Source organism: Trachypithecus francoisi, unplaced genomic scaffold (genome assembly GCF_009764315.1).
Source record: "Trachypithecus francoisi isolate TF-2019V2 unplaced genomic scaffold, Tfra_2.0 Lachesis_group12, whole genome shotgun sequence".
NCBI lineage: Eukaryota > Metazoa > Chordata > Mammalia > Primates > Cercopithecidae > Trachypithecus > Trachypithecus francoisi.
In genome coordinates, this window is record NW_022681457.1 from 105,297,878 (window position 1) to 105,323,492 (window position 25,615).

Genomic DNA, 25,615 nt, shown 5'->3' on the forward strand with positions numbered 1-25,615 from the left:
GACTCCTCCCCTGCTAATACAGCAGCAGTGGGACCGCCTCTCGGTAGGCACAGCTGCGATGTGCCCTGCCAGGTCCCCAGGTGAGAACACATGAAGAGTTGCCACAGAACGAAAGGCGCCTTAAGACATCAGTCATCTCCATCAGGCCACGCACCAGCAATCTTCATCTTCTGATGACGAGGCGGAAGCAGTTCTGAAAACTACGCATGAGGGGCAAGTGGGAAGGAATACCCAAAGACTGGTTTCAGGGGGTTCTCAGAGGGGCTGTGAGCAGGTGGCTACAGCTGCCGGCAGTTCACACACAGTCCTCCTCCAGCTCAGAGACCACAGGTGAAGAAACAAAGGCCATGCAATGGGCTTCCTATTTTTGTTTAATTTATTTAAGACCACCTCCTTACAACTTCCAGAGAGAAAATACAAAACAAGAAACAGACTTGGTTTCAAATACATAACCAGGTGCTGGAGTTTAAAGCATTACTGATAACATTGTTACAGAAGAATGGCAGCTTACTCCAGGGCACTTCAGTATTCCTGAGGAATAAACATGATTTCTCTTGTCCTCCCGCTGGGATGTTCTCAGGTGAAGTCACTGCTCCTGCTCCTGTAAAGCAAGGACACTGAGCTTAAAACTTAAAACGGCATTCTGACAACCCTCTCTAGTGGCTGTATCAGGTCAGACCCAAAGAGCCAGAGGCCAAAACCTGATCACACTGTTTACATTAAAACTGTATCACAACAGGACTAGGTACACCCCACCCAGGTTCCTAAGAGTGCCCCCCAGCCCCAATCTTACAGGAAGAAGAGTGGGAAATGAGTGGAACAGGGCCAAACCATCATGACCTGGATACCGATTACTAAAACCTGTCAAAGGCGTCCCAGGGGAGCGGGAGAGCATGGTTCTAATCAGCCTACGAACTACATGGCCTTGCCAAGTTTCTCAACCCCAGTAACAGTCTGCTTTCTCATCAGCTGAATGAGGATAGTAACATCTCTCACAAATCCACTGGCAGGTCTAGAGGGAAAGACGATTAACGATAAAGCACCCAGGATGGTCTTGGGGACAGATCAGGCACTCAAGAGGCAGTTATCATAATAGGACTACACTGAATAAGCCCAAGTTGGGATTTTCCTCCATTTTTCAGGGAATGGAGGATGACAACATCAAGGCAGAGACTCAAGTTCAGATACAGTTACAAGGCCATTTTGGAGCAGGGCATAAAAATGTAAAAAATGGAACAATATTTTCCACAGGAACTCCTAGTCATTAAATACATAATATGCATACAATCACCCCTGAGCTATTATCCCTGACAACACAGTTTGGAACAATGGAAATGTTTTAAGCAAAAGACCTGAAGCTTCTCTCTCTGCTCCTTTTGTTTCTCCCCACAATCAGCTCTGGTGCCAGGAAAGTGAGGAGCCAGGGAGTGGTGGAAAAGGCCGGCTGCTGGCTTCAGTGCCACGCAGCAGCGCCTCTTCTTGCACAGTCATGGTCCCTGTGATGACCTCACTCTGGCTTTGGCGCAGAGATGGCTCCGCTACTCCCATCTCTCCAGCACCAATGGGCTGGCTGCAGGCAGCTGACGGTGTGAGCAGGTTTTAAAATGGCAGGTGCAGGGCCATGGCAGGATACTACAACTTCAGATTTGGTGGCCCTTGTGGCCACAGCTCCTGACTAGAATTAGGACATGCATTTGTACCACATTTTCCACTCTACTTGTTATTATAGTGGAACAATGGACAAGTCAATCACCCTTTTTGCGCTGGCCTCATCTACAACAACCAATGTTTCTATATATTTAGCACTTCACAGCTTAAGAACATTTTCGTGTCTAAATCTCATAACACCACTAGGTAGAAATTATTACCCTCATTTTATGGAGGAAAAATGGAAGCTCAGAAGCGAAATAACTTAAGATCACACAGGTAGCAAGTGACGGGCTTACACCCAGGTCTCCTGGCTTCTGTGCCCTTTCCACTAGCCCAGCTGCTGCCCTGTTCACAGTGATTCTAGCCCAAGAGTAACCTGGAAAGCTGAGGCTTCTGTGCATGCAGGGAATGTGAAACTGTTCACTGAGAATTGTGCTGCTACAAAGGTTATGCCTTGGTAAGCCTGAGGCCATCAGCACTTACCTCTAATAGAATAATTTACTTCGTTCATTCATTTTACATTTATTTGAGTGCCTATTTTGTTTCAGGCCCTGGAAATACAAAATAAGTGCCACCTCTGTCCTTGGGCACCAGCCTCCAATGTTCCTGTCACTTAAACCCCATAGTAACTAATCATCGAGTAAGGAAGACTGCTACGCATGAAGCCCTGAGGAAGCCTGCCACCCTCTTCCCTTTGGAGGTGTGGGTAGGAAGTTTCCAGCTTATGTGCAGCGTTAAAAATCCACCTGAAGGCCACGCGCGGTGGCTCACACCTATAATCCCAGCACTTTGGGAGGCCAAGGCGGGTGGATCACCTGAGGTCAGAAGGTCGAGACCAGCCTGGCCAACATGGTGAAACCCTGCCTCTACTAAAAACACCAAAATTAGCCGGGCATGGGTGGCTCGTGCCTGTAATCTCAGCTACTCGGGAGGCTGAGGCAGGAGAATCACTTGAACCTGGGAGGCCGAGGTTGCAGTGAACCAAGATTACATCACTGCACTCCAGCCTTGGTGGCAGAGTGATACTCCATCCCTCCAAAATAAATAAATAAATAAATAAATAAATAAACAAATAAAATAAAAATAAAAATCCATCCGAAGACAGGACTTCAGCAGAATCATGTGACACTTACAGTTGAGACTGCCTTCTTCAGTTAAAAAGCAGAACCATAGCCTGGCCAACATGGTGAAACTCCATCTCTACTAAAATACAAAAATTAGCCAGGCGTGGTGGCAGGCACCTGTAATCCCAGCTACTTGGGAAGCTGAGGCAGGAGAATTGCTTGAACCCGGGAGGCAGAGTTTGCAGAGAGCCAAGATGGTGCCACTGCACTCCAACCTGGGCGACAAAGAAAGGCTCCATCTCAAAAAAATAAAACAAATTAATAAAAAGCAGAATCATGGCTGAGTCCCGGAAGTCTTTGGGTTTAGCTTAAGTATATGTGAGATGTTTATAGGGCACTCAGATCTTAAACGAAAAGTGCTACTTACAGATAGTTAACACAATCTACCTTACCATTGATGATAAACGTTCAAGCAGGTTCCTTAATTCCAATCAGCTAGCATATGAGTATGTATCTGAACACACATATGCATCTGAAGGCACAGGGGAGACTTTAGCACCAAAGCAGTGATGACATCACTGAAGGCCAAAGAGCAATTAGCATCTCAGAGTGGTGCTACAATGACACACATGCTTTACTCATTTACATACAGTCTAAAAAATTCTTCAGGGGCTCAGGAGAAATCTTTTTCTTCTGAAGGAAAGAGAAATATATATTCTGTACATACTTTGACATATTTTCCGTGTAGAAGATATGGAGCCTGGAAATCATGCTGACAGTTGGAGTAAGCCATTCCTAATCCCATGCCAGAACCGAAGGCTAATGGCCACATTCTTCCTAGTGAGCAGAAAAGGGAAAATCCCAACAGGGAACTATTAAGAGAAGATAAAGCTCCCCATCCTCTTAAATACACGTACTTAAGATTCAACATGCATCATACTAATGACTATCACAACCATACATTTTTATCAATGTTTCACAATGGCCCCCAAAAAAAAGGTGTAAATTAGTGAAGTTATTAGTTTAGCAAATACTTGTTAAGTGCCTATGCTGATAAGTTTGAGGAAAAATAAGTAGTAAAGGCTGGGTGTGGTGGCTCATGCCTGTAATCCCAGCACTTTGGGAGGCTGAGGCGGGCAGATCACGAGGTCAGGAGATGGAGACTGTCTTAGCCAACATGGTGAAACCCCGTCTCTACTAAGATACAAAAAATTAGCCGGGCATGGTGGTGCGTGCCTGTAATCCCAGCTACTTGGGAGGCTGAGGCTGCAGTGAGCTGAGATTGCACCACCACATTCTAGCCTGACAACAGAGCAAGACTCCGTCTCAAAATAAATAAATAAATAAATAAATAAAGTAGTAAAATATGAAAACAGTAGATAAATCTTTTAACTTTTCTGTATCAGTTCTAATCATCTGCTCAGTTTAACAAATATCTTAGCCAGTAAGATGCATGAATTCTAAAAAGATGTAAGCATTTTACTGATATTTACATGCTTTGATTATAGTAGTAAGTCATGGGGTTTACATAAGCCACTCTGTAAGTGATTCTTTCATATCAGCACTATGTGTTAATTATGATTCTCTAGTCAAGTATTTCCCACTGGTCTTCATGGAAAGAAGTCAAAAGGATCCCTCTGGCATCTATTCAGTATCCAAACTTCAGAAGTTCTTCCACAGAATGAAAAGAATATTGCCTGCCCTTTGCTTAGGAGAATTTTTGACCAAGAAGTATGTGTATTTCTGGTCTACTTGTTTCTATTACCAGCAAGAACCTCATTTTCAATTCCTCTAGAAAAAAATTACAATTAATTAGAAATATCTGAGCATGTAGACTTGGCCAAATGACTCACTGGCATCAAGTACAGGCCTCTGCAATGCTATCATATTTAGGATAACAGGAACCCTGCCTCAGTGCCCAGGGGAATGCTGGAAATGCCCAACCCATTTTGACCTCTTTCAAGTCCACATTCTTTATCTAATTCATTTTATAATGGGCTACCCAACCCCATAAATGGATGGGTTGGCAACCCACAAATTGATGGGTTCCAGTGTGTCCTCTGGAAGTGTCCCTGCTACATATATGTATACACTATGACATTATGTTGAAAAGACAGAGTGACACTTACTTTTAAAGAAGGTAAGTGAGAAAACAATTCCTAATCCAAAACCAGTACCTACAAAGAGGGAGAAAAGACATGATAAATCTCATAGCAGTAACTTCACAAAGATAACATTAACATTTCTTAAATGTGAACATCGTAAAACAGACTTTCTTTCATAATTTGGTTAGAGAACTAATTTTCTAATTTCTAACTGTCTTTATTTGTCAGAGGTTTTACAGATGCCTTTGGTTCTCCTGCCCAACAGGAAATAAAAACTTGACTCCCTGTTCTCTCTAGACAAGTTGCGGGATGTGGGGCAGGGAATCGACCCTCTCTACACTGCTGGCAAGTGGCCTCCAGCATCCTGGGGTCTCCTACCAACCTTAAAGAGGGATATCACAGCCAAAACAGGAGATAGTGCCAACAGGGTGCTCCCTTGCCACCTCGGCACTTGGAGGAAGATAAAAAGCAGTAATCCAGAACAATTCCTAAAGGCTGCGCTATCACACAAGCCAGAATATCTAGGCAGAGGAAAAAGACATCCCTCAAGAGCCGCAGATGAAGAACATGACTTGCCCGAGGATACTGTTTAGTTAGTTGCGGCACAGTGATCTGGGCTCAAGTCTGCCACAGACTCAATGATACTGTATCTGCCATGTCCAGACACTGGATTCCTCTAGAGTTTCAACCCCTAAACAATTACTACCCCTCAAGGGAAATTGGAATGCCAAGATTTCCACTGCCAGTGAAATAACAGCCAAAACATGCCTGTGCTCCCCATACAGCTCAGAATGCTAGACAACCCGGGTAGTAACAAGTCTTCACAAAGCCGAAAGGGCCTGTTAGATTCATTCCCAGACTAATCCTACCGCACAAGTCACAGACACAAGAAGATGACCTGGTAGGTGTGATTCAAGAACCTCAGGGACATGGAAGCCATTGATACCTATATTCCTTGGCAAGATTCTGCTGTTGCTTGGCTTATAAAATGGTACAGGTTCAATTTTAAGGCGATTTGCCTCACTCCTTGCAGCTGGAAGATGAGTGCAGTAAACTGGTACTAGAAAATGAGGTAAAGGATTTGGACTGGCTTACAGATTCCAAACCAGGCAATGGAATGGGGAGACAGGCCAGTAAAAACATAATGGCTTACAATCAGAGCTTTTGCTCTTCTCCATCTGGAGGCAATTTTTTGGCAAAGAAATCAAAAGCCCCAAAGGAAAATATTTCAGCATTTTTCTTGTCCCTCTGACTCCACGCCTGTCTCTTCTATTTTCCCCCAAGGAGAAAAAGCTATCTGATGCTCAACTTTTCCTAGCAGTAGACCAAGAATGATGCCAACTCCATTGCTAACAGTACCACTCAATCAAAAAGATGAGCAATGCTTCCACATCAATCAACATCAAGCAGAAAATCTTTAATCTCTAGAATTCAGATATATGCCCAACCATCCAGTTTGGCTCCTATTATAGGAATTTATCTGCAAGTATAAATATGAAGTAAAAATCAACAGTTCAGACCAGCAAAAAGGAGTTATCAAAGAATGTGCTCTATGGTCTTAGTTCAGCTGGGCTGCTGTATCTTCAATTCTTAAGGGTGATTTTTCCCTCATTTCTATATTTTTAAGACAAAAAGTAATAAGACTTTTCTCTTCAGAAAAAAATAATTCAGAAAATGATTTTTAATTGCAATGTTTTACTTAAAGAGTTAGCTATCTCAGTTACTTACAAGATAAACAATGGTGGAACCGCTGATGAGTTTTACAGATTCAAGTTCTCACATGCACAATTCTCTTTTAAAAGGCAACATGTTGCTTCAAAGAAGTCCCACCTGATCAGGGGACACCAACTCTGCAGCTGTTTCCACTAAAGATTGGCACCTCTAGGCCAGGTTTAAACTTCATAACAATAAAACATGAAAGGTTTGTCTTACAATAAAAACAAACCAACATGGAAAAGAGAAGAGTATTCTCTGCCTTTGGCCACTTTTTGTTGTTGCATGACAAGCTCTTTTGAAGGAAAAAAGCCAAAGGAAAAAGTACAAAGCATTTTTCACCTTCCCTGGAAGCAAATATTTAACAATGAATACAGTTTATGTAACCCTGCCTTCCCCAACTTAAGCCTGTTCTCAAAAGTCCATGCTGTCTGAAATGACAAATAACCCTAAAGTAAAGAAATGCCTGATTACAGGCACACATCTTCCTCATGGCAGAGGCCAGTTGCGGGCGTGTGTTAGGGGGTGGGGAACATAACAAAGGAGCCTTATGGAATTAACATTAGGCACAGGGCCATGCTCTGAAACCATGCCTTTTGGAGAGGAAAAAGAATTGGCACATATTCCTCTAAAATGAAATTACTCCGAATCAGTCTAACCGTGCAATTTAATGCATGCCTAGTGCCCAACAGAACATCATAAAACCGGCTAATAGATAAATACACATTTTTAAGAAGGAGCAATTCCTTAACATTTCATCGGATGATATTTTAACAGTAAAAAGCACAGAGAACTCTGCGCCTGTGAACTATATATACAATACTGATAAGATACAGAAGATAATAGGCCTTATCTTATGCCTAAGAGGATTTTACAACAAATTTAAAAGGAGAACAACCAATGGAAGTACAGCAATGTACACCTTAAGCCACCTTTTGGTAAGAAAAGGGGAAAATGTATGTTGTTGGCCATTATAGTTATGGATAATTTCTAATTGCTCGATGCAACTGTATTACATTTAGAAAATTCTTTGTTCTCACCATGCCACAGATCATAAAGCTTTACCTCACTGCAAATAATTAGAAGCAAACATAATCAGCAGGAATTAACAAGTAGGCTCTATAATCTGATTGCAGTCTTGGGGCAGCAATGTATTTTGGATGTTAGCCCCTAACAGAACAAGTTGTAGTCACATATGCTCCTGTACAACCAACTTCACAAAAGTTCCAATTGCCTATGGACTTTCAATGAAGGAAGAACAACTCACTGAAGAGGAACAGAAACAGAAATTCACTTTGACACATTATAAAGACCTCACTCCGGCTTACATGTAACATTTTAAACAAGGCTCCTACATTCATAAGCCTAAGGTATAGTTGTCAGTGCTACATTTTAATCTACATCTAAAATATTAGTTAAAATAGCAAAGTAACTCCATTTTATTTTGTATAACTTACATCAAGATGCATGAGCAAAAACTTAAGTACCATATTCAACTGGCAGTTCACAAATATGAGAAGCTACAGGAATTACCAGTCTTTAAGATCCTAGAAGCCTTGTGCTAGAAAACTTCTTCATTCTTACATGTCTGAAAGAAAGGATCCAATTTCTAAATAAATGCTGAATGTACTCTCCTGCTGAGTGAGTGGCGAGAGCACTGATGCTGCAGCAAGACAGGCCGGGCCCAAACCGCTGCTCCAGTCTCTACAAGTCAGCTCTCTGACCCCAGGCCAATTAGTCAACCCTACCCAGCCAAAACCTGCTCATCTGTAGAGTGAAAACAACCTTACAGGGTTGCTACATTAGAAAAATGTAAAGTCTCTAATAGTGTCTGACACAGAATTCACTAAGTGGTAGTAAATTCTGCCACCTCCCTGATAAAAGATTTCAGAAGTGTAATACAGGCTGTGTGCAGCAGCTCATGCCTGTAATCACAGCACATTAGGAGGCCAAGATGGGGGGATCGCTTGAGCCCAGGAGTTTGAAACTGGGCAACATAGTCAGACTGCATCTCTACAAAAACAAAACAAAGTAACAATAAATGAATAAATAAATAAAAATCGGCCACGAATGATGGTGCATGCCTGTGCTCCCAGCTACTCAGGAGGCTTGGGTGGGAGGATCACTTTAGCCTGGGAGTTGAGGCTGCAGTGAGCCTTGATCATACCACTGTACTGCAGCCTGGACAACAGAGTGAGACCTTGCCTAAAAAAAAAAAAAAAAAAAATTGTAGTATAATAGCTAACCCTTTATTAAAATACAACTCACTGGCTGTATAGGTCACACTGTGGATGAGCCACAGCTGAAAATGAGAACCAGTTTTATCTTGCCCTTTGCACAGTTGATTGTATTTCATCAACATTAGCAATTGTTTATATGACACATCAGGCTTTGGTGTGTATGTGTATATATCTACATATATATATATATATATATATATTTTTTTTTTTTTTTTTTGAGATGGAGTCTCGCTCTGTCGCCCAGGCTGGAGTGCAGTGGCCGGATCTCAGCTCACTGCAAGCTCCGCCTCCCGGGTTCACGCTATTCTCCTGCCTCAGCCTCCCGAGTAGCTGGGACTACAGGCGCCCGCCACCTCGCCCGGCTAGTTTTTTGTATTTTTTAGTAGAGACGGGGTTTCACCGTGTTAGCCAGGATGGTCTCGATCTCCTGACCTCGTGATCCGCCCGTCTCTGCCATATATACTTTTTTTAATAGAGGATCCTTTCAGACTTACTGCTGAACTAGACCATTTTGCTTTAAAATGTCATCAATATTTTCCTAGAATTGTCTTGTGTCTAATAAAGCTATATTTGTGCTTTGAACATGAATTTATATCAAACTGACCTATTTATAATGGCCATGCTTCCTGTTCAATCGTGTTTCTGTCAATGCTATTACAATCACCAAATGCATGTGTTATGACAGAACAAACAAGAATGTGCTTTTACAGAAAATACCCTTGGAACTGAGTTTAGTGAGAATTACATTTCCAAGACACATTCCTGATTTATGAAAGATGCTCAGGGCCCCATTAATGAGGGGAAAAAATAGTTTTAAGTCAGCTTCAAACTGTGTTACTTAATCCTTTGAGGAAAAGACAGATTGTCCCAGGTGTCCACATGTAAATGCCATTCATGTGAAAGTGCCAGAGCAAGGACCAAGAGATGGTGATTTTAGTCTGTATTAATCAGCTTCTCAAAAGCTGCCATAGGGCATTTAGGAAACATACTAAGAAGGTGGCTATTTTACAAGACCTTACCCATCCTGTGGCTATCTGGACTAGACAGGGGTTAGAACATCTGCAGGGATTTCTCGGGTGGACATCAGTTACCAGGATTCTGATTAGAACAAGCAAGCAAACCAGGCAACAGAAAGGAACAAAGATATGAAAGGTAAATGTGGAGTCATTACTGGTGTGCTCTGCTTCAAGAAAAGCCAAACTCAAAAAGGGGTCCTTTTAAATGAGTGTGGAAGCACTTAGTTCAACTTTCAGAATTCTGACAGCCATGCAGCTTCCAAGAATGCATAAAACAAGAAACAGAGTTGGAGAAATTTTACCAAAATATAATTCGTTAATGCATATGTAGATAAAGTATGTAGGAAAATGAGAAGCAGCTCTGAAGATTAATTATTAAAGGGAAGCTGAGAAAAAAGATACAAAATTGGTAAGTTTAGATAAACACATTAAAGACAGATCACATTTATGGGGGCTGTGCTTTGGAGGTACTAACATCTACAAAGTGTCAGGCAGTATATCACATTATGAAATTTATTATGAAAACCTATAAAAAGTAGAATTCAAACCAGGCTGTCTGACTCCGAGTCATGGCTCTTTCCTACACAAAGGGATAGAACTCATGAAGAGGTCAGCAGAGCAGCAAGGTGACTGTCTCTTGTTACATATGACAACAGTGTGTTTTTCTGGATTTTAACACTATCCATGGTTAATTTATGATTATGTTACTCTGCAGCCCCTCCAGGAAACAGAAACCACAGATGTTTGACTTACAGGAGTGGCAACAAAAACCTGAATTACTTATAAGCAATGAGAAATCGTCAACAAATCAAGCCAGAAAATACTTTCCTTCCTTCTGTGCACTGGTTGGAGATACAATGAATCCAAATGCGCTGAGGCCTATAAACTGCTGAAAAGGGTATTTTCTGTGGACTCCCTTTTTCCCTATCATCTCCAATATCTCCAGCTCCTCCTCAACTGTACCAGCAGTAACTGGATTCTCATCCTTGTGAATTAAATATAAGAATCGGGGATTCATTATATCCTATTTATACATCATTATAGCTATTGTGTTAATGTCTATTCCTATGATTCAAATAAAAAATTCAATGTGGCCGGGCGCGGTGGCTCACGCCTGTAATCCCAGCACTTTGGGAGGCCGAGGCGGGCGGATCATGAGGTCAGGAGACAGAGACCATCCTGGCTAACACGGTGAAACTCCGTCTCTACTAAAAATACAAAAAATTAGCCGGGCATGGTGGCGGGTGCCTGTAGTCCCAGCTACTTGGGAGGCTGAGGCAGGAGAATGGCGTGAACCCGGGAGGCAGAGCTTGCAGTGAGTCGAGAACGCGCCACTGTGCTCCAGCCTGAGTGACAGAGCGAGACTTTGTCTCAAAATAAATAAATACATAAATCAATCAATCAATCCATCAATAGAAAGTGGCCTGGTGCAGTGGCTCACACCTATAATCTCAGCACTTTGGGAGGCCGAGGCATGCGGATCACCTGAGGTCGGGAGTTCAAGACCAGCCTGGCCAACGTGGTGAACCCCATCTCCACTAAAAATACAAAAATTAGCCAGGTGGTGGCATGCACCTGTAGTCCCAGCTACTCGGGAGTTGAGGCAGGAGAATCACTTGAACCTGGGAGGCGAAGGTTGCAGTGAGCCAAGACCACACCAATTGCACTCCAGCCTGGGTGGCAGAGCAAGACTCCGCGTAAAAAATAAAAATAAAAACAAAAAAATTCAATGGAGAAACAGCATCATTAATGTATTTCCCTTACATACACTGACTTGATCAACATTTATTAACATTTATTAAGTAGAAGGCACTCGGGAAGATTTCCTTTATCCTTGGAGAGTATCAGTCCAGTACAGAGTGTTTATTCTTTGAAAAATGGAAAGTTTAGCAGGGCATGGTGGTGCACGCCTGCAGTCCCAGCTTTACTCGGGGGCGGTGGGGGGCTGAGGTGGGACGATCGCTTGAGCCTGGGAGGTCAAGGCTGCCGTGACCCGATTGTGCCACTGCACTCCACCAGCCTTGGGCAATAGAGCAAGACTCTGTAGGCGGGGGGGGGGGGGGCGGGGGAGGTGGGGGAGGGGGCGCGGCGGCGGTGGCAGGGAAGGAAAGTGTTGTACAATGATTATTCTTCAGTTTTGAGGTTATAAGGATTTGGGGTAAGACAGGTCAAAACGATTGTGAGTACTATTAGATTATTTACTAGCTGTGTGTCTCAGGCCCTGGGCAAACTATGTAACTTCTCTATGTTTCACTTTCTGCATATGACAAAGAAGAACACTAACCTTTCTCTAACTGGGGAACAGTGTGAGGATGAAACCGCATGAGATGTGTAAAACCCTTGGAAGAACAGTATATTGCACATAGTAACTGTGATTCACCTTCTTCCCCCACAAAAAAAAAAAACTTCAAGAACAAATCGAAAGTCCAAATATTTACTGAGCACTAAAGGGCAAGAGTACTGGCTTCAGCAAGGGTCACAGAGAAATAAGACAGTCTCTTCCCTGGGGAGCTTGTGATGAAGAAGGGTGAGAAGTCAGAAAGAAGTCCATTTTACCCAGAAAACTGATCAAAAGCAGAACCTCAGTGCTATGAAAGGACAGTGTTCTATGGGTCCAGAGAAGGCAGATGGGAATACATTTGGCTAGGAAGATTTTTTTTAAGTTCTCAAGAAGGTGGCATTTGAGTTGTCTCAGAAGGGCAGACATTTAACAGCCAGAGTTTGTGGAGACGGGAATGCACTCCACTCAGTGACAGAAAAACAGGGCAATGCAGGGAACTGAGGAGTGGCCCAATCCAGCTGAAGCATGACACACATCCAGGACAGCAGGAGAGGAGGCTACCCGGGAATCTCGGGCCTTTCTGCAGAAGGCACCCGAAGCTGGGTCTACAGCACTTCACTCAGTCAGCAGTGGGCTTCCCTAAAGAATGTTTTAAAAGCAGTAACATGACTGAAGCTCTGCCCTAGGCAGATTCTTCTAAGGTGTGTAGGATTGCTTGGAAAGGATGAGCATTTTGTTGGCAGAATATATAGGGCTTAACAATCGATTAAGAGAGTGAGTGGTGGCCGGGTGCGGTGGCTCACACCTGTAATCCCAGCACTTTGGGAGGCTGAGGCGGGCAGATCATGAGGTCAGGAGATCGAGACCATCCTGGCTAACACGGTGAAACCCTGTCTCTACTAAAAATACAAACAACAAAACAAACAAACAAAAAAAAAACAGAGTGAGTGGTGTGCGTGTGTGTCTAAGAGAGAGGAGAGTGAATGTGTGTGTGAAAGAGAGACTGGGGGTGTGGGTGTATGTGTGGGTGCGGGGGGTGTGTATCTGGGCTTTTTTATAAGGTAAGGTGAGTAGGGGGAAAGGCTGTCAAAGAAAAAGCTGAGAACTTCTACCTGGATAATTATAAAAACAATGATGCTACTTACAACAGGCATCAGATAATCTTTTAACACTAAATTCCCTTAATCAATCTAAAATATAACTGGATTCTTGAACCTGGGAGGCAGAGGTTGCTGTGAGTTGAATATCACGCCACAGCACTCCAGCCTGAGTGACAGAGTAGGACTCTGTCTCAAAAATAAATAAATAAATAAATAAATAAAATATAACTTAATTTCTAAAAACATCCACATTGTTTTCTGGAATAGTAAATAAAAGGAATAGCATTCACTAAGCACTTATGCTCAAGGATTAAATTTTCTCATCTAATCCTTACAATAAACTTATGAGCCCCATTTTATAGAGATACTGAGGCACAGAACCTCAGGTCAGACATGTGAGATGTGAGCCAGGCAGCCTGACTCCAGAGGCATGGTGCTTCATCCCCACACTCTACTGCTCCCAGTACAGCCTCCTCACAGACATATGAAGCTATTATAATACATTTTTAAACCTACCACAGGAAAACTCAACATCTTCCAAACTTCTTTATGGCCAACATTATGTGTGGGCATTTCCTTAATTATACAAACCGTGTACCTACTGTGTGCCAGGCACTATGCCACGCCCTGGGGAATGATAAGTTCCTGCACTATGTTCACTGTTTCAGTGTTGGAGCCAGCTGATAATCAGACCCATGAAATACAGGGTACAATGACAGAAACAGGATGTACTAGGAGCACTGAGGATACCCAAACTGTCCAGGGGGGGCTACAGAAGGAAGTGGGAGGAAAGGTGGCAAGAGACAGGAGCTACAGCAAGCTCCTTGCTGCCAAATTATCAAGTGTGAGGTAGGAGATAAAGCAAGACAATCTTTTATGCCATCCATCTAAGGATCGTGGCCTCTACCCTGTAAGCAATAAGGAAGCAACAGAGGGAATTAAGTAGAGAAGCTATACATCAGATGTGTACTTTATGTAGATCACTACGGCAGCAATGAGGACAGATCTGAAGAAGCCGCCATCAGAGGTGAAAATACCAGTTGGCTTCTGCAGCCCCAAAGCAACTGCAAGTGGGAGCTAAGGTCCAGACTTCAGACTCTTCTCGGCTCATCTGACTGGAAATGTTACGGCCTTGCATCCTGTGGTCTCTCAACAGCCCTCCCTCTACCTTTCCTGTATTCCATGATAGGCAGAAATGAAAGAGACGGTATGGAAGACAACCAGTACAGGCAAAAGCAAGGGTTTGACCATGACTAGGAAATTCTGAGAAGGGGGAAGTGGCCACACTTAACGACAATTCGTAGATCAGGGATCCATAGGAAAGAGTATATTAAAAAGCCTCATGGACAAAGACAAACAGAAAAGGCAGTCAAATATTTTTAAGTACACCCATGTTTCTGCATTTAGGGTGTGTTGATACAAATGATGATATCCCAAGCCTGCATCTGAAAAGGTGTTGAAAGAATCTGCCTGAGTTTCAGGCCTTCTGAGAGCCTGCTAAAATCCAGCAAGGACAGCAAGGCAAGGAAGCAGCACCCAGCTGACATGATAGTACGGCGGCACTCTGGGGTCTTTCTTTTTTGAGACAGTGTCACTGTGTCACCGAGGCTGGAATGCAGTGGAGTGATCTTGGCTCACTGCAACCTCCATTTCCTGGGTTCAAGTGATTCTCGTGCCTCAGCCTCCCAAGTAGCTGGGATTACAGGCACGTGCCCCCACACGCAGCTAATTTTTGTATTTTTAATGGAGGTGAGGTTCCACCATGTTGGCCAGGCTGGTCTCAAACCCCTGACCTCAGGTGATCCACCTGCCTGTCTCCCAAAGTGCTGGGGTTACAGGCATGACTTACCACGCCTGGCTAGAGTCTTTTTTAAAGGTTGCACTACTCTACCAAGCCCCATAAAAAACCTCTCCAAATCCCTGGACTTGCATACATTATAAAACCAAGAATTGGCCTGGCATGGTGGCTCACACCTGTAATCCCAGCACTTTGGGAGGCTGAGGTGGGCAGATCACGAGGTCAGGAGATCGAGACCACCCTGGCTAACATGGTGAAACTCTGTCTCTATTAAAAATACAAAAAAAAAAAAAAAAAAAAAAAAAGCCAGGCACGGTAGCGGGCACCTGCAGTCCCAGCTACTTGGGAGGCTGAGGCAGGAGAATGGTGTGAACCCAGAAGGCGGAGCTTGCAGTGAGTGCAGATCACGCCACTGCACTCCATCCTGGGCAACAGCGCGAGACTCCATCTCAAAAATAAATAAATAAATAATAAACTTAAAAAAAAAAAAAAGAATTTAGCTTTCACAAAGAAAAAAAAATCTGTTTTTTTCTGAGATGAAGTCTCACTCTGTCACCAGGCTACAGCACACTGGCGTGATCTTGGCTCACTGCAACCTCTACCTCCCAGGTTCAAGCGATTCTCCTGCCTCAGCCTCCCAAGCAGCTGGGACTACAAGCGCGTGCCACCATGCCCAGCTAATTTTTGCATTTTTAGTAGAGACAGGGTTTCACCATGTCAGCCAGGCTGGTCTTGAACTCCTGACCTTAAGTGATCCACCTGCCTCGGTCTCCCAAAGTGCTGGGATTATAGGTGTGAGCCACCACACCCGGCCTTAAAACATCTTCTAAAGTAGAAGTTATGAGCTAAAATAAATTTCAAGTTGAGGCCGGGCATGGTGGTTCACACCTGTAATTCCAGCACTCTGCAGTGAGATGTGATTGTGCCACTGCACCCCAGCCTGAGTGACAGAGGAAGACCCTGTCTCAAAAAAAAATAAAAATAAAAATAAATCTAGTTGCAGTTGGAATAAAGAGAAAGATAAGTTCTTCATAATCTTGTCTGGGAATACATACAATGAGTAGCATTTATTTTAGTGTCAACAAAATATGTGATTGAAACAGTAATATATTTTTGCATCTAATCAGAATAGGATATTTATGAGCTAACAAGCTCATGGTTTCTCACATACAGGACTATGCTGAAATGGTAAAGAAATTAAAAATTTTGACCGGGCGCAGTGGCTCACGCCTGTAATCCCAGCACTTTGGGAGGTTGAAGTTAGGGGATCACTTGAGGTCAGGAGTTCGAGACCAGCCTGGCCAATACAGTGAAACCCCGTCTCTACTAAAAATACAACAAGTGGCCAGGTGTGGTGTAATCCCAGCTACTTGGGAGGCTGAGGAAGGAGAAATGCTTGAACCCGGGAGGTGGGAGTTGCAGTGAGCCAAGATCCTGCCACTGCACTCCAGCCTTCCAGCCTGGGCGACAGAGCGAGACCCTGTCTCAAAAAAAAAAAAAAAAAAGGAGAAATAAATAAAAAATTCCTACAGCAAATGAATTTCAACTTAGTCATCTGAAATGCTGCCAAGAAACTAGCAGCTTTCTTAAGACTACTTTCCTAGTAAAAAGTGAATTATGTTGCTTAAATCAGTTGCTTTAGTTAATCATTTAAAATCTATCAAACAAGAATTCTGAGTGGTTTATATGTGCAGGTTCTGACAAACAATCAGAAACATTTGTTCTAACTTGTAAACATTTGTCAAAGTAAGGTAAGTCTACAAATCTGTCGACAATTATGTCAGAGTGTTACAATAATTATAAATTATCCTAAGCATCCTAATGGCTTAGACTGGATAAAGAAAATTGAAGTAAAAGCACTAGATTTCGACTCCTCCCAAATACATCTTGTCTCTCAGTATCCGTTAAGATCAATCTGCTAGCTGGGCATGGTGGTGCGAGCCTGTAATCCCAGCTGCTCTGGAGGCTGAGGTAGCAGGATCACTTGAGCCCAGGAGGTGGAGGTTGCAGTGAGCCACAATTGTGCCACTGTACTCCAGCCTGGGCAAGAGTAAGGCCTTGTCTCCAAAAAAAAAAAAAAAAAAAAAAGCCGGAGGTGGGGGTTGGGGGGGAAGGGGTGGCTTTGATTTGCTGTCTTCTTAGACTACCTCCTCATTTATCTAGAGCCTCCAACATTTTTCTAATGTGTACTCATTTATCCTTTCTTTCTCTTTCATGCTACCTATCTAAAGAGCATTTTAAAACAATCTCTACCTTCTATTTTTAAAAATGACAAGTTTACGAGACCTAAGAATTATGGTCTATGCTTTTTTTTTTTTGAGATGGAGTCTCCCTCTGTCCCCAGACTGGAGTGCAGTGGCGTGATCTCAGCTAACTGCAACCTCTGCCTCCCAGGTTCAAGATATTCTCCTGCCTCACCCTCCCGAGTAGCTGGGATTACAAGTGCACACCACCATACTCAGCTAATTTTTTTATTTTTAGTAGAGACAGGGTTTCACCATGTTGGCTAGGATGGTCTCATCTCTTGACCTCGGATCTGCCCACCTCGGCTACCCAAAGTACTGGGATTACAGGCTTGAGCCACCACGCCCAGCTGGACTATGCTTTCTTTAGTCATTTTAATTATTCTGTTTTTCCCCCTCTTTCCTTCAACTTCATTAGATTGGGTTGTATTTCCTAGAAATTTGTATGTGAATAGAATCATACAGCATGTATTCTTTTGTGTCCAGCTTCCATCACGCAACAAAATGATTCTGAAATGTATCCACGTTGTTGTATAAAAGTAGTTGGTTTCCTTTTATTACTGATACTCCACTTTAAGGACAGACCACATTTTGTTTTTCCATTAACCAACTGATGGGTATCTCAGTTGTTTCCAGTTTTTTAACTCTTACAAATAAAGCTGCTATGAACACTCATGTGTAAGTCTTTGTGTGGATACGTTTTCATTTCTCTTTGGTAAATATCTAGGAGTAGAATGGCTACATCATATGTTTAACTTTATAAGAAACGGTTAAACAGTCTTCCAAAGTGGTTCTACCATTTCCCATTCCCATGAACAGTATATAAGAGTCTCAGTTGCTTCACAGCTGAATCAACACTTAGTATTGGCAGTTTTTTAAAATTTTAGCTACTTTAATGGGTGTGTAGGTATATCTCATGATTTTAGTTTGTATTTCCCTAACAGCCACTGATGTTAAGTATCTTTTCATGTGCCTATCCACCACTGGTATAATTTTACCCATGTGTTGTTGTCTTCTTATGATTTAAAAAAAAAATTTTTTTTTTTAATTAGCCTGATGTGGTAGCATGCATCTGTAGTCCTAGCTACTTAGGAGGCTGATGTGGGAGGATCATGAGTCCGGGAGGCTGAGGCTCCCTTGACTGTGCCACTGCACTCCAGCAAGGGTGACAGAGTGAGATCCCATCTCAAAAAAAAAAAAAAGAAAAACCTGGGAAAAGTGGCTCACATCTCAAATTGCAGAATTTTGGGAGGCTGGGGCAGGAGGATTGCTTGAGGCCAGAAGTAGTAGCCTGAGCAACATGTGAGAAACGGAGTCTATGGGGGCCGGGGAACCTTAAAATTATGAGATCTTTATGTATCCTAAGCCCTTTATCAGATATGTGTATTACAAGTATTTTCTCCCATTCTGTGGCTTGCCTTTTTGCTTTCCTTTTTTTTGTTATTATACTTTAAGTTCTAGGCTACATGTGCACAACATGCAGGTTTGTTACATATGTATACATGTGCCATGTTGGTGTGCTGCACACATTAACTCGTCATTTACATTAGGTGTATCTCCTAATGCTATCCCTTCCCCTTCCCCCAACTCCACAACAGGCCCCAGTGTGTGATGTTCCCCTTCCTGTGTCCAAGTGTTCTCATTGTTCAATTCCCACCTATGAGTGAGAACATGCAGTGTTTGGTTTTTTGTCCTTGCGATACTTTGCTGAGAATGATGGTTTCCAGCTTCATCCATGTCCCTAGAAAGGACATGAACTCATCATTTCTTATGGCTGCATAGTATTCCATGGTGTATATGTGCCACATTTTCTTAATCCAGTCTGTCATTGATGGACATCTGGGTTGGTTCCAAGTTTTTGCTATTGTGAATAGTGCCACAATAAATTGACAAAGGGCTAATATCCAGAATCTACAAAGAATTCAAACAAATTTACAAGAATAAAACAAAAAACACCATCAACAAGCGGGCAAAGGATATGAACAGACACTTCTCAAAAGAAGACATTTATGCAACCAACAGACACATGAAAAAATGTTCATCATCACTGGCCATCAGAGAAATGCAAATCAAACCCACCATGTGATACCATCTCATACCAGTTAGAACGGCAATCATTAAAAAGTCGAAACAACAGGTGCCGGAGAGGATGTGGAGAAATAGGAACACTTTTACACTGTTGGTGGGACTGTAAACTAGTTCAACCATTGGGGATCTAGAACTAGAAATACCATTTGACCCAGCCATCCCATTACTGGGTATATACCCAAAGGATTATAAATCATGCTGCTGTAAAGACACACGCCTTTTTGCTTTCTTAATAGTGTGATTCAAAGAGCAAAAGTTTTTAATTTTTATCAAATCCAGTATATCAGTTTTCTTTGAAACTGCTTTTTGTATCCCTCAAAATCTTTTCTGACCCCAAGGTCACAAAGGATTTTCTCTTATAGGTTTTACTTTTTAAATTTTTTTTTTACATGAAGGCAATTTATTAACAGAAAATATTTTGAGGAGTCTTGTTCACAGACGGCGACCACGGCAACCCCCATTCCTGTGAGTGCTGTCAGAGGGGATGGGGGTGACGTCCTCAATCCTCCTGATCTTCATATCAGAGCAGACAAGGGCTCTGAGGGCCGACTGGGCCCCAGGTCCAAGGGTCTTGGTCTTATTTCCTCCTGTGGCCCGGAGTTGGATGTGTAGGGCTATGATACCCAGCTCCTTGCACCTCTGGGCCACATCCTGGGTGGCCAACATAGCGTATGGCGAGGATTCATCTCGGTCTGCCTTCACCTTCATCCCACCAGTCACATGGTGATGGTTTGTTTGCCAGAAAGATCCATGACATGGACAAAAGTGTCACTGAAGGATGCAAAGATATGGCAGACACCAAATACATTCTCCCCTTCAGCCACCTGAGGTCTGAGGCTGATGACCTGTTCTTCCTTCTTTTCCTTCCCTTTTTGAGATGCCATTTCTGCACGTTGTCTCCAGTCTCCACACTGGAAAGCTCTTATAGGTTTTATAGTTTTAGCTTTTATATTTAGGTCTATGATCCTTTTAAGCGAGGCTCATTTTTTTCTATATATGGAAACCTAGTTGTTTTAGCATGGTTTGCTGAAAATATTTTCCTTTCTCCATTAAATTGCCTTGTCAAAAATGAATTGATCATTTATGTATGATCAATTTCTGGACTTTATCCTATTCTACTGATTTATATGTGCAGCTCTTCTCCACCACCACACTATCTTGTAGCTTTACTGTAAGCCTTAAAATCAGCTAATACAAGAATCTCAACTTTGTTCTTTTTGAAAATTGGTTTGGCTATTTTGGATTGTTTACATTTTCAGAGATTTAAAAATCAGCTTCTCAATTTCTATAAACTTCTTTGAGCATTACTTTTCTTGCTGGAAAAACAGAGATAATATAAACTTCCCGAGTTGCTGGGAAAGCAAAAAAGAGATAATAGTGTACCAAATATGATGGCATAACAGGCATTCGATTAATGTTAGCTTTCTCTTTCTCTCCCTCTCTTGGCCTTTAAATAAACAGGATCCAATCTAGCAATGCCCTAACATTTCACTAGTGGGTCAGTGGCCATAGGAAAAATATTACTACACCAAATGACTTTTATAAGTAAATATTTGTGTTTTTACTTGGATTCAATACCGAAATGCACTTGCCAAAGAAAGCAATTCAGTGTATTTACTAATAAACTGTTACAGGCCACATTTTAGGAAAGCATGAAACCACAGCCAGAACAAAAATTTAAGTATGTTTTCAAGTTCCATATAGCACCTAATTCCATTATTCTGTAACACTAACAGAAAACACTTCCCTAGAAGGTCACAATGTTCCATTATTCATATTGCTGCCGCAAATGGAAAAAGTATTTTTGGTCACATTGTTTAAATACACATAAGACAAACAAAATGTGGCTACCCAATTCAACAATTAACATGTATTAATTTAAAACCCAAACCAATAAACAATCAAAAGCCTTTGAAGTATTTAAGTATAACCTAATTGATATCACTCATGGAATAGAGAGGTATCAGTTTGCAAACACAGGCTACCAACAGGCAATTTTTGGTGAGCCACCAATGCTTTGTGGTAACCCACATCTATCAGATGAACTGATACTTAAAGAAAAACAATAATTTGCTTTCTTTTTCCATGACTATTCAATGGCCTCTTTTAGTATTTTTTTAAACATTAAAATGACTTCAAGCAATTTAACTATACTTGATTATCGAACGAATACATAAAATCTGCTGGTTAATTTTAATTTTAAGGCAAGTCAGCTGCTAAGTCTTTTACTGTCCTACTTTCTTTTTTCTTTCTTTTCCTTTTTTTTTTTTGGAGACAGAGCCTTCTTGCTCTGTCACCCAGGTTGGAGTGCAATGGCCTGATCTCGGCTCACTACAACCTCCCCTTCCCAGGTTCAAGCGATTCTCTTGCCTCAGCCTCCTGTGCAGCTGGGATTACAGGCATGCGCCGCCACACCCAGCCAATTTTTGTATTTTTAGTAGAGATGGGGTTTTACCATATTGGCCAGGCTAGTCTCAAACTCCTGACCTCAGGTGACCCACCCTCCTCAGCCTCCCAAAGTGCTGGGATTACAGGTGTGAGCCACCGTGCCCAGGCCTGGCCATATACTTTCTTAACAAGAAAGAAGCAAGGCCAAATCCTTTCTTTTCATGAAGATGAATGCATGACAAACCAGTAACTTTCATCTCTGTTAACTGAGCTGCATATAGAGACCTATCTGAAGACACACTAGAAATTAAGAAACTACAAACTGTTATTCCCCTCTTGGCCTCTTCTATTTGTCAAAAGCATTACCATGCTCATTTATGTAGGCTGGGCACCACCTGACTCCTCCCACTCTCGAGCTTGCACGTCAAGTTCTGTAAATACAACCTCTGTACTAGCATCATTATATCTCTCTTTTCCACTCCTGCTGCTCCTATCTTAGTTCATGCTTCCCTTCATTTGATCAGCTCATCTTTGGCAAGATTTGCAATAATATACTAAGCTAGCTCCCTGCCCCCGCATCCTGGCACTCTCTGACTCATTCTCATCACTTCAGTGAGCTTTCTGAAATCAGAAATTCAACCATGTCGCTTTTCAGCTTACCATTCAATGAGTTTCTTCAAATGCTAAACCCAGAATTGCCACACAACCAAGCAATTCCACTCCTAGGTATATATCCAAGAGAAATGAAAACATGTCCACATAAAAATTGGGAGGCTGAGCACTGTGGCATGCACCTGTAATCCAAGCTACTCAGGAGGCTGAGGCAGGAGGATCACTTGAGCCCAGGAATTTGAGACCAGCCTGGGCAACACAGACCCCAACTCAACACAAAACAAAACCGTATACACTTGATCACAGCAGCACTATTCATAAAATGTAAAAGCGTAAGCAAACTAAATGTCCACCAACTGACAAATGGATAAAGAAAATGTAGTACAAATATACCACACAACATTATTCAGAAACAAAAAAAGAGTGAACGGATAAATGCAACAGCAGGACGAGTACCAAAAACACTACCTAGGTGAAAGAAGCTGGATACAGAAGACTCCATATTATATCATTTTATTCATGTAAAATGTCCAGAATAGGAGATTTCAGAGACAAAAAGTAAATTGGTGGTTGCTTGGGGCTAAGGTAGCAGGTGAGAGTTTGGGAATAGGAGCAGCTGTGTCCAGTGTTTCTTTTGGAGGAAGCTTAAAATATTCTAAAATTAGATTGTGATAACTGCACAATTTGGTGAATAAACTAAAATAGTACACTTTAAATAGGAAAATTTATGCCATGAAATATATCTCAACAAAGTTTTAAAAATCTCCGTAACTTCCTACACCCTTTCGCCTTTCCTGCCTCATCTTTTGCACCACCCCCCCACATAAGTCCTTTAACCCCTAAAGGATAAAATCTCCTGCATTAGCATGTGATAGCTACAAGAACGGGGTTCACCTTCCTACCCATGCAGCTGTAGCCCCTGTGATCTTAAAGGAGGGATTCTGCCACCGTGAGCTTCCATTGTAAAAATGGAGAAATACCTTACAAGGATATGAGATAATGACGTAAAATATAACATGCTTAGCACTGTGCCTGGCATGCGGTTAAGTGCTCAATAAGTGACGGTCATTCTCATCACTCCCAGAAGGAACCAAAGTATCCCCCTCCTCTGGGACACTTATAAGGCTTGAAACACCTGGTCCACCTATTAAATGTCTGCATCTTTTCCAAAATGGGGGTCAAATGTCCCTCGTCCTTTTCACATTCCTCAAGGTAGTAAGCCCCTCCAGGGTAGGGCCAGTGCCTATTCACCTGTGTGCCACCCCTGCCAAGGCTTACCACAATACCCGGTATTAAATTGTTTCAAGAAGTATACATTAATGATTACTATGACATATATAAACTAGAATATTGATTGTCGACCCACAGTAGCCAAGACCCACAATAAGACCCACCTACGACCCACAATAGCCAAGATCAGGGTAAATGTGTTAATTATTTTAACTCTTTTACCTCCACTCTTCAGTAACAACCTCCAGTTTTTATTTATTTAGTTGAGACCGAGTCTCGCTCTGTTGCCCAGGCTGGAGTGCAGTGGCTCCATCTTAGCTCACTGCAACCTCCAACTCCCAAGTTCCAGGGATTCTCATGCCTCAGCTTCTCGAGTAGCTGGGACTACAGGTACGTACCACCACACCCAGCTAATTTTTTTTGCATGTCTAGTAGAGACTGGGTTTCGCCATTGTTGGCCAGGCTGGTCTCAAACTCCTGGCCTCAAGCGATCCACCCATCACAGCCTCCCAAAGTGTTGAGACTACAGGCATGAGCCACCGCACCCAGCCTCCAGTTAATATTTAGTTAAGTACAGGCAACGTCCTAACTGCTCTAGAGATTATCTCATTTTATCCTCACTTGCAACCACCCTCTGCGGCAAGTACTAACATTTTATAGATAAGAAATCCAAGGCTGAGAGGTATTTACTGGTACATTTATTTCGAATGAAAAAAATGAGGAAAAGAAAAACAAAATGCCTGTGTCCGCCACTCCAGTTCACTGAACTGAATACACTCTAGGGCTGTTTGAATATGTCCATGACTTGCCTTTTTCCTTGCTACTAAGATAACGGAAATCATTGTTGTGCTTGACACACCTGCCTTGCCAGGACAGCCTTCTCCAGGAAACTCTCCAGCTTTGGGCGACCTCTCCCTCCACCATGACATCTCCTCCCTGCCTTCATCCTAGCTAGCCCTCTGATTCATTCTTATCAACGATTTTTCTGAAATCAAAAATTCCAACCATGTCACTCTTCAGCTTACCATTCAATGAATTTCTTCAAACGCTAAAATACAGGGTTGCCACACAACCTGACTTCCTTTAGAATAAACTAGAATTCTAGGCCAATACATGGATCAGTAAGACTAGATATTCCTTACTCTGGTCTTACATTGGAGCAAAACAAAGAGAAAAGGGACACAGCCAATTTTAAAGCTTTCCAAGTCACACTAGGGATTCCCAGGACCTCCGCATGAATCCAGGAAGTGCGGGAATCAGATTTTCCTCAAAGCGTCCTCTGGCAAATCCATAGTTTGAGGCCTGGCCACTGTCACACGAGCAACATCAATTTGGTCAAGAGGTCCCCGGCCTGCTGGTGCAAGCCTTCGGCATTCAAGAAGAGTAAGTTGTAACAGAACTCTGAGGGCAATGACAGTGCTTCTGCTTCTGTTTTGTGTTTGTTTGTTTGTTTGTTTGAGACGGAGTTTCACTCTTGTTGCCCAAGCTGGGATGCAATGGCAGGATCTTGGCTCACTGCAATCTCTGCCTCCCGGGTTCAAGCCATTCTCCTGCCTCAGCCTCCCAAGTAGCTGGGATTACAGGTGTGCACCACCACGCCTGGCTACTTTTTTGTATTTTTAGTAGAGACGGGGTTTCGCCATGTTGGCCAGGCTGGTCTCGAACTCCTGACCTCAGGTGATCTGCCCGCCTCGGCCTCCCAAAGTGCTCAGATTACAGGCGTGAGCCAGCATGCCTGGCCTAGTGCTTCTGTGACCCACACTTGCAGGGCTCATAAATTCTCAAACCACAGGGAAGCAGCCCCTGAAGTCTGACTTTTCTCATCTCCTAAAATCTTATTTTCCTTGGGAAACTGAAAATAGACATAACCTCCCATCCAGTCCAGGGTGACAAGCCCAAGCTGAGGACATTGGCTCTGTGGAGACCAGAACAATTTAAAGTCTCCTCTGCTGATCAGACACTATGCCTTCTAGTCTCACTAACAAGAAATGTGTGACTGATTCATGCTCATGGGCACTAAGACAGATTATCCACACATACAAGGAATATAAACAACACAGCCCTTGAACTTATTGGATAAAGAAAGC

General features: G+C 42.6%; 1 protein-coding gene and 1 pseudogene across 3 annotated transcripts in view; both read right to left on the reverse strand.

Annotated features, from left to right (window-relative positions):
- Positions 1 to 353: 353 nt before the first annotated feature.
- MICOS10 (mitochondrial contact site and cristae organizing system subunit 10) overlaps positions 354 to 25,615 on the reverse strand; it is a 31,888-nt gene continuing 6,626 nt past the window's right edge. The window contains exons 2-4 of one of the 2 annotated variants that reach the window (XM_033228065.1): positions 4,844 to 4,891; positions 3,442 to 3,551; positions 354 to 601 (exon numbers count right to left, since the gene is read on the reverse strand). In XM_033228065.1, the coding sequence (XP_033083956.1) occupies positions 587 to 601; positions 3,442 to 3,551; positions 4,844 to 4,891 (173 nt within the window). In that variant the 3' untranslated portion in view covers positions 354 to 586. Of the gene's footprint in view, positions 602 to 629; positions 1,602 to 3,441; positions 3,552 to 4,843; positions 4,892 to 25,615 lie in introns of those variants that run through there. The other variant, XM_033228066.1, reaches the window with a different exon arrangement.
- LOC117093205 lies at positions 19,676 to 21,658 on the reverse strand (annotated as a pseudogene). Its single transcript, XR_004441064.1, has one exon. The product of XR_004441064.1 is annotated as a 40S ribosomal protein S14-like (transcript).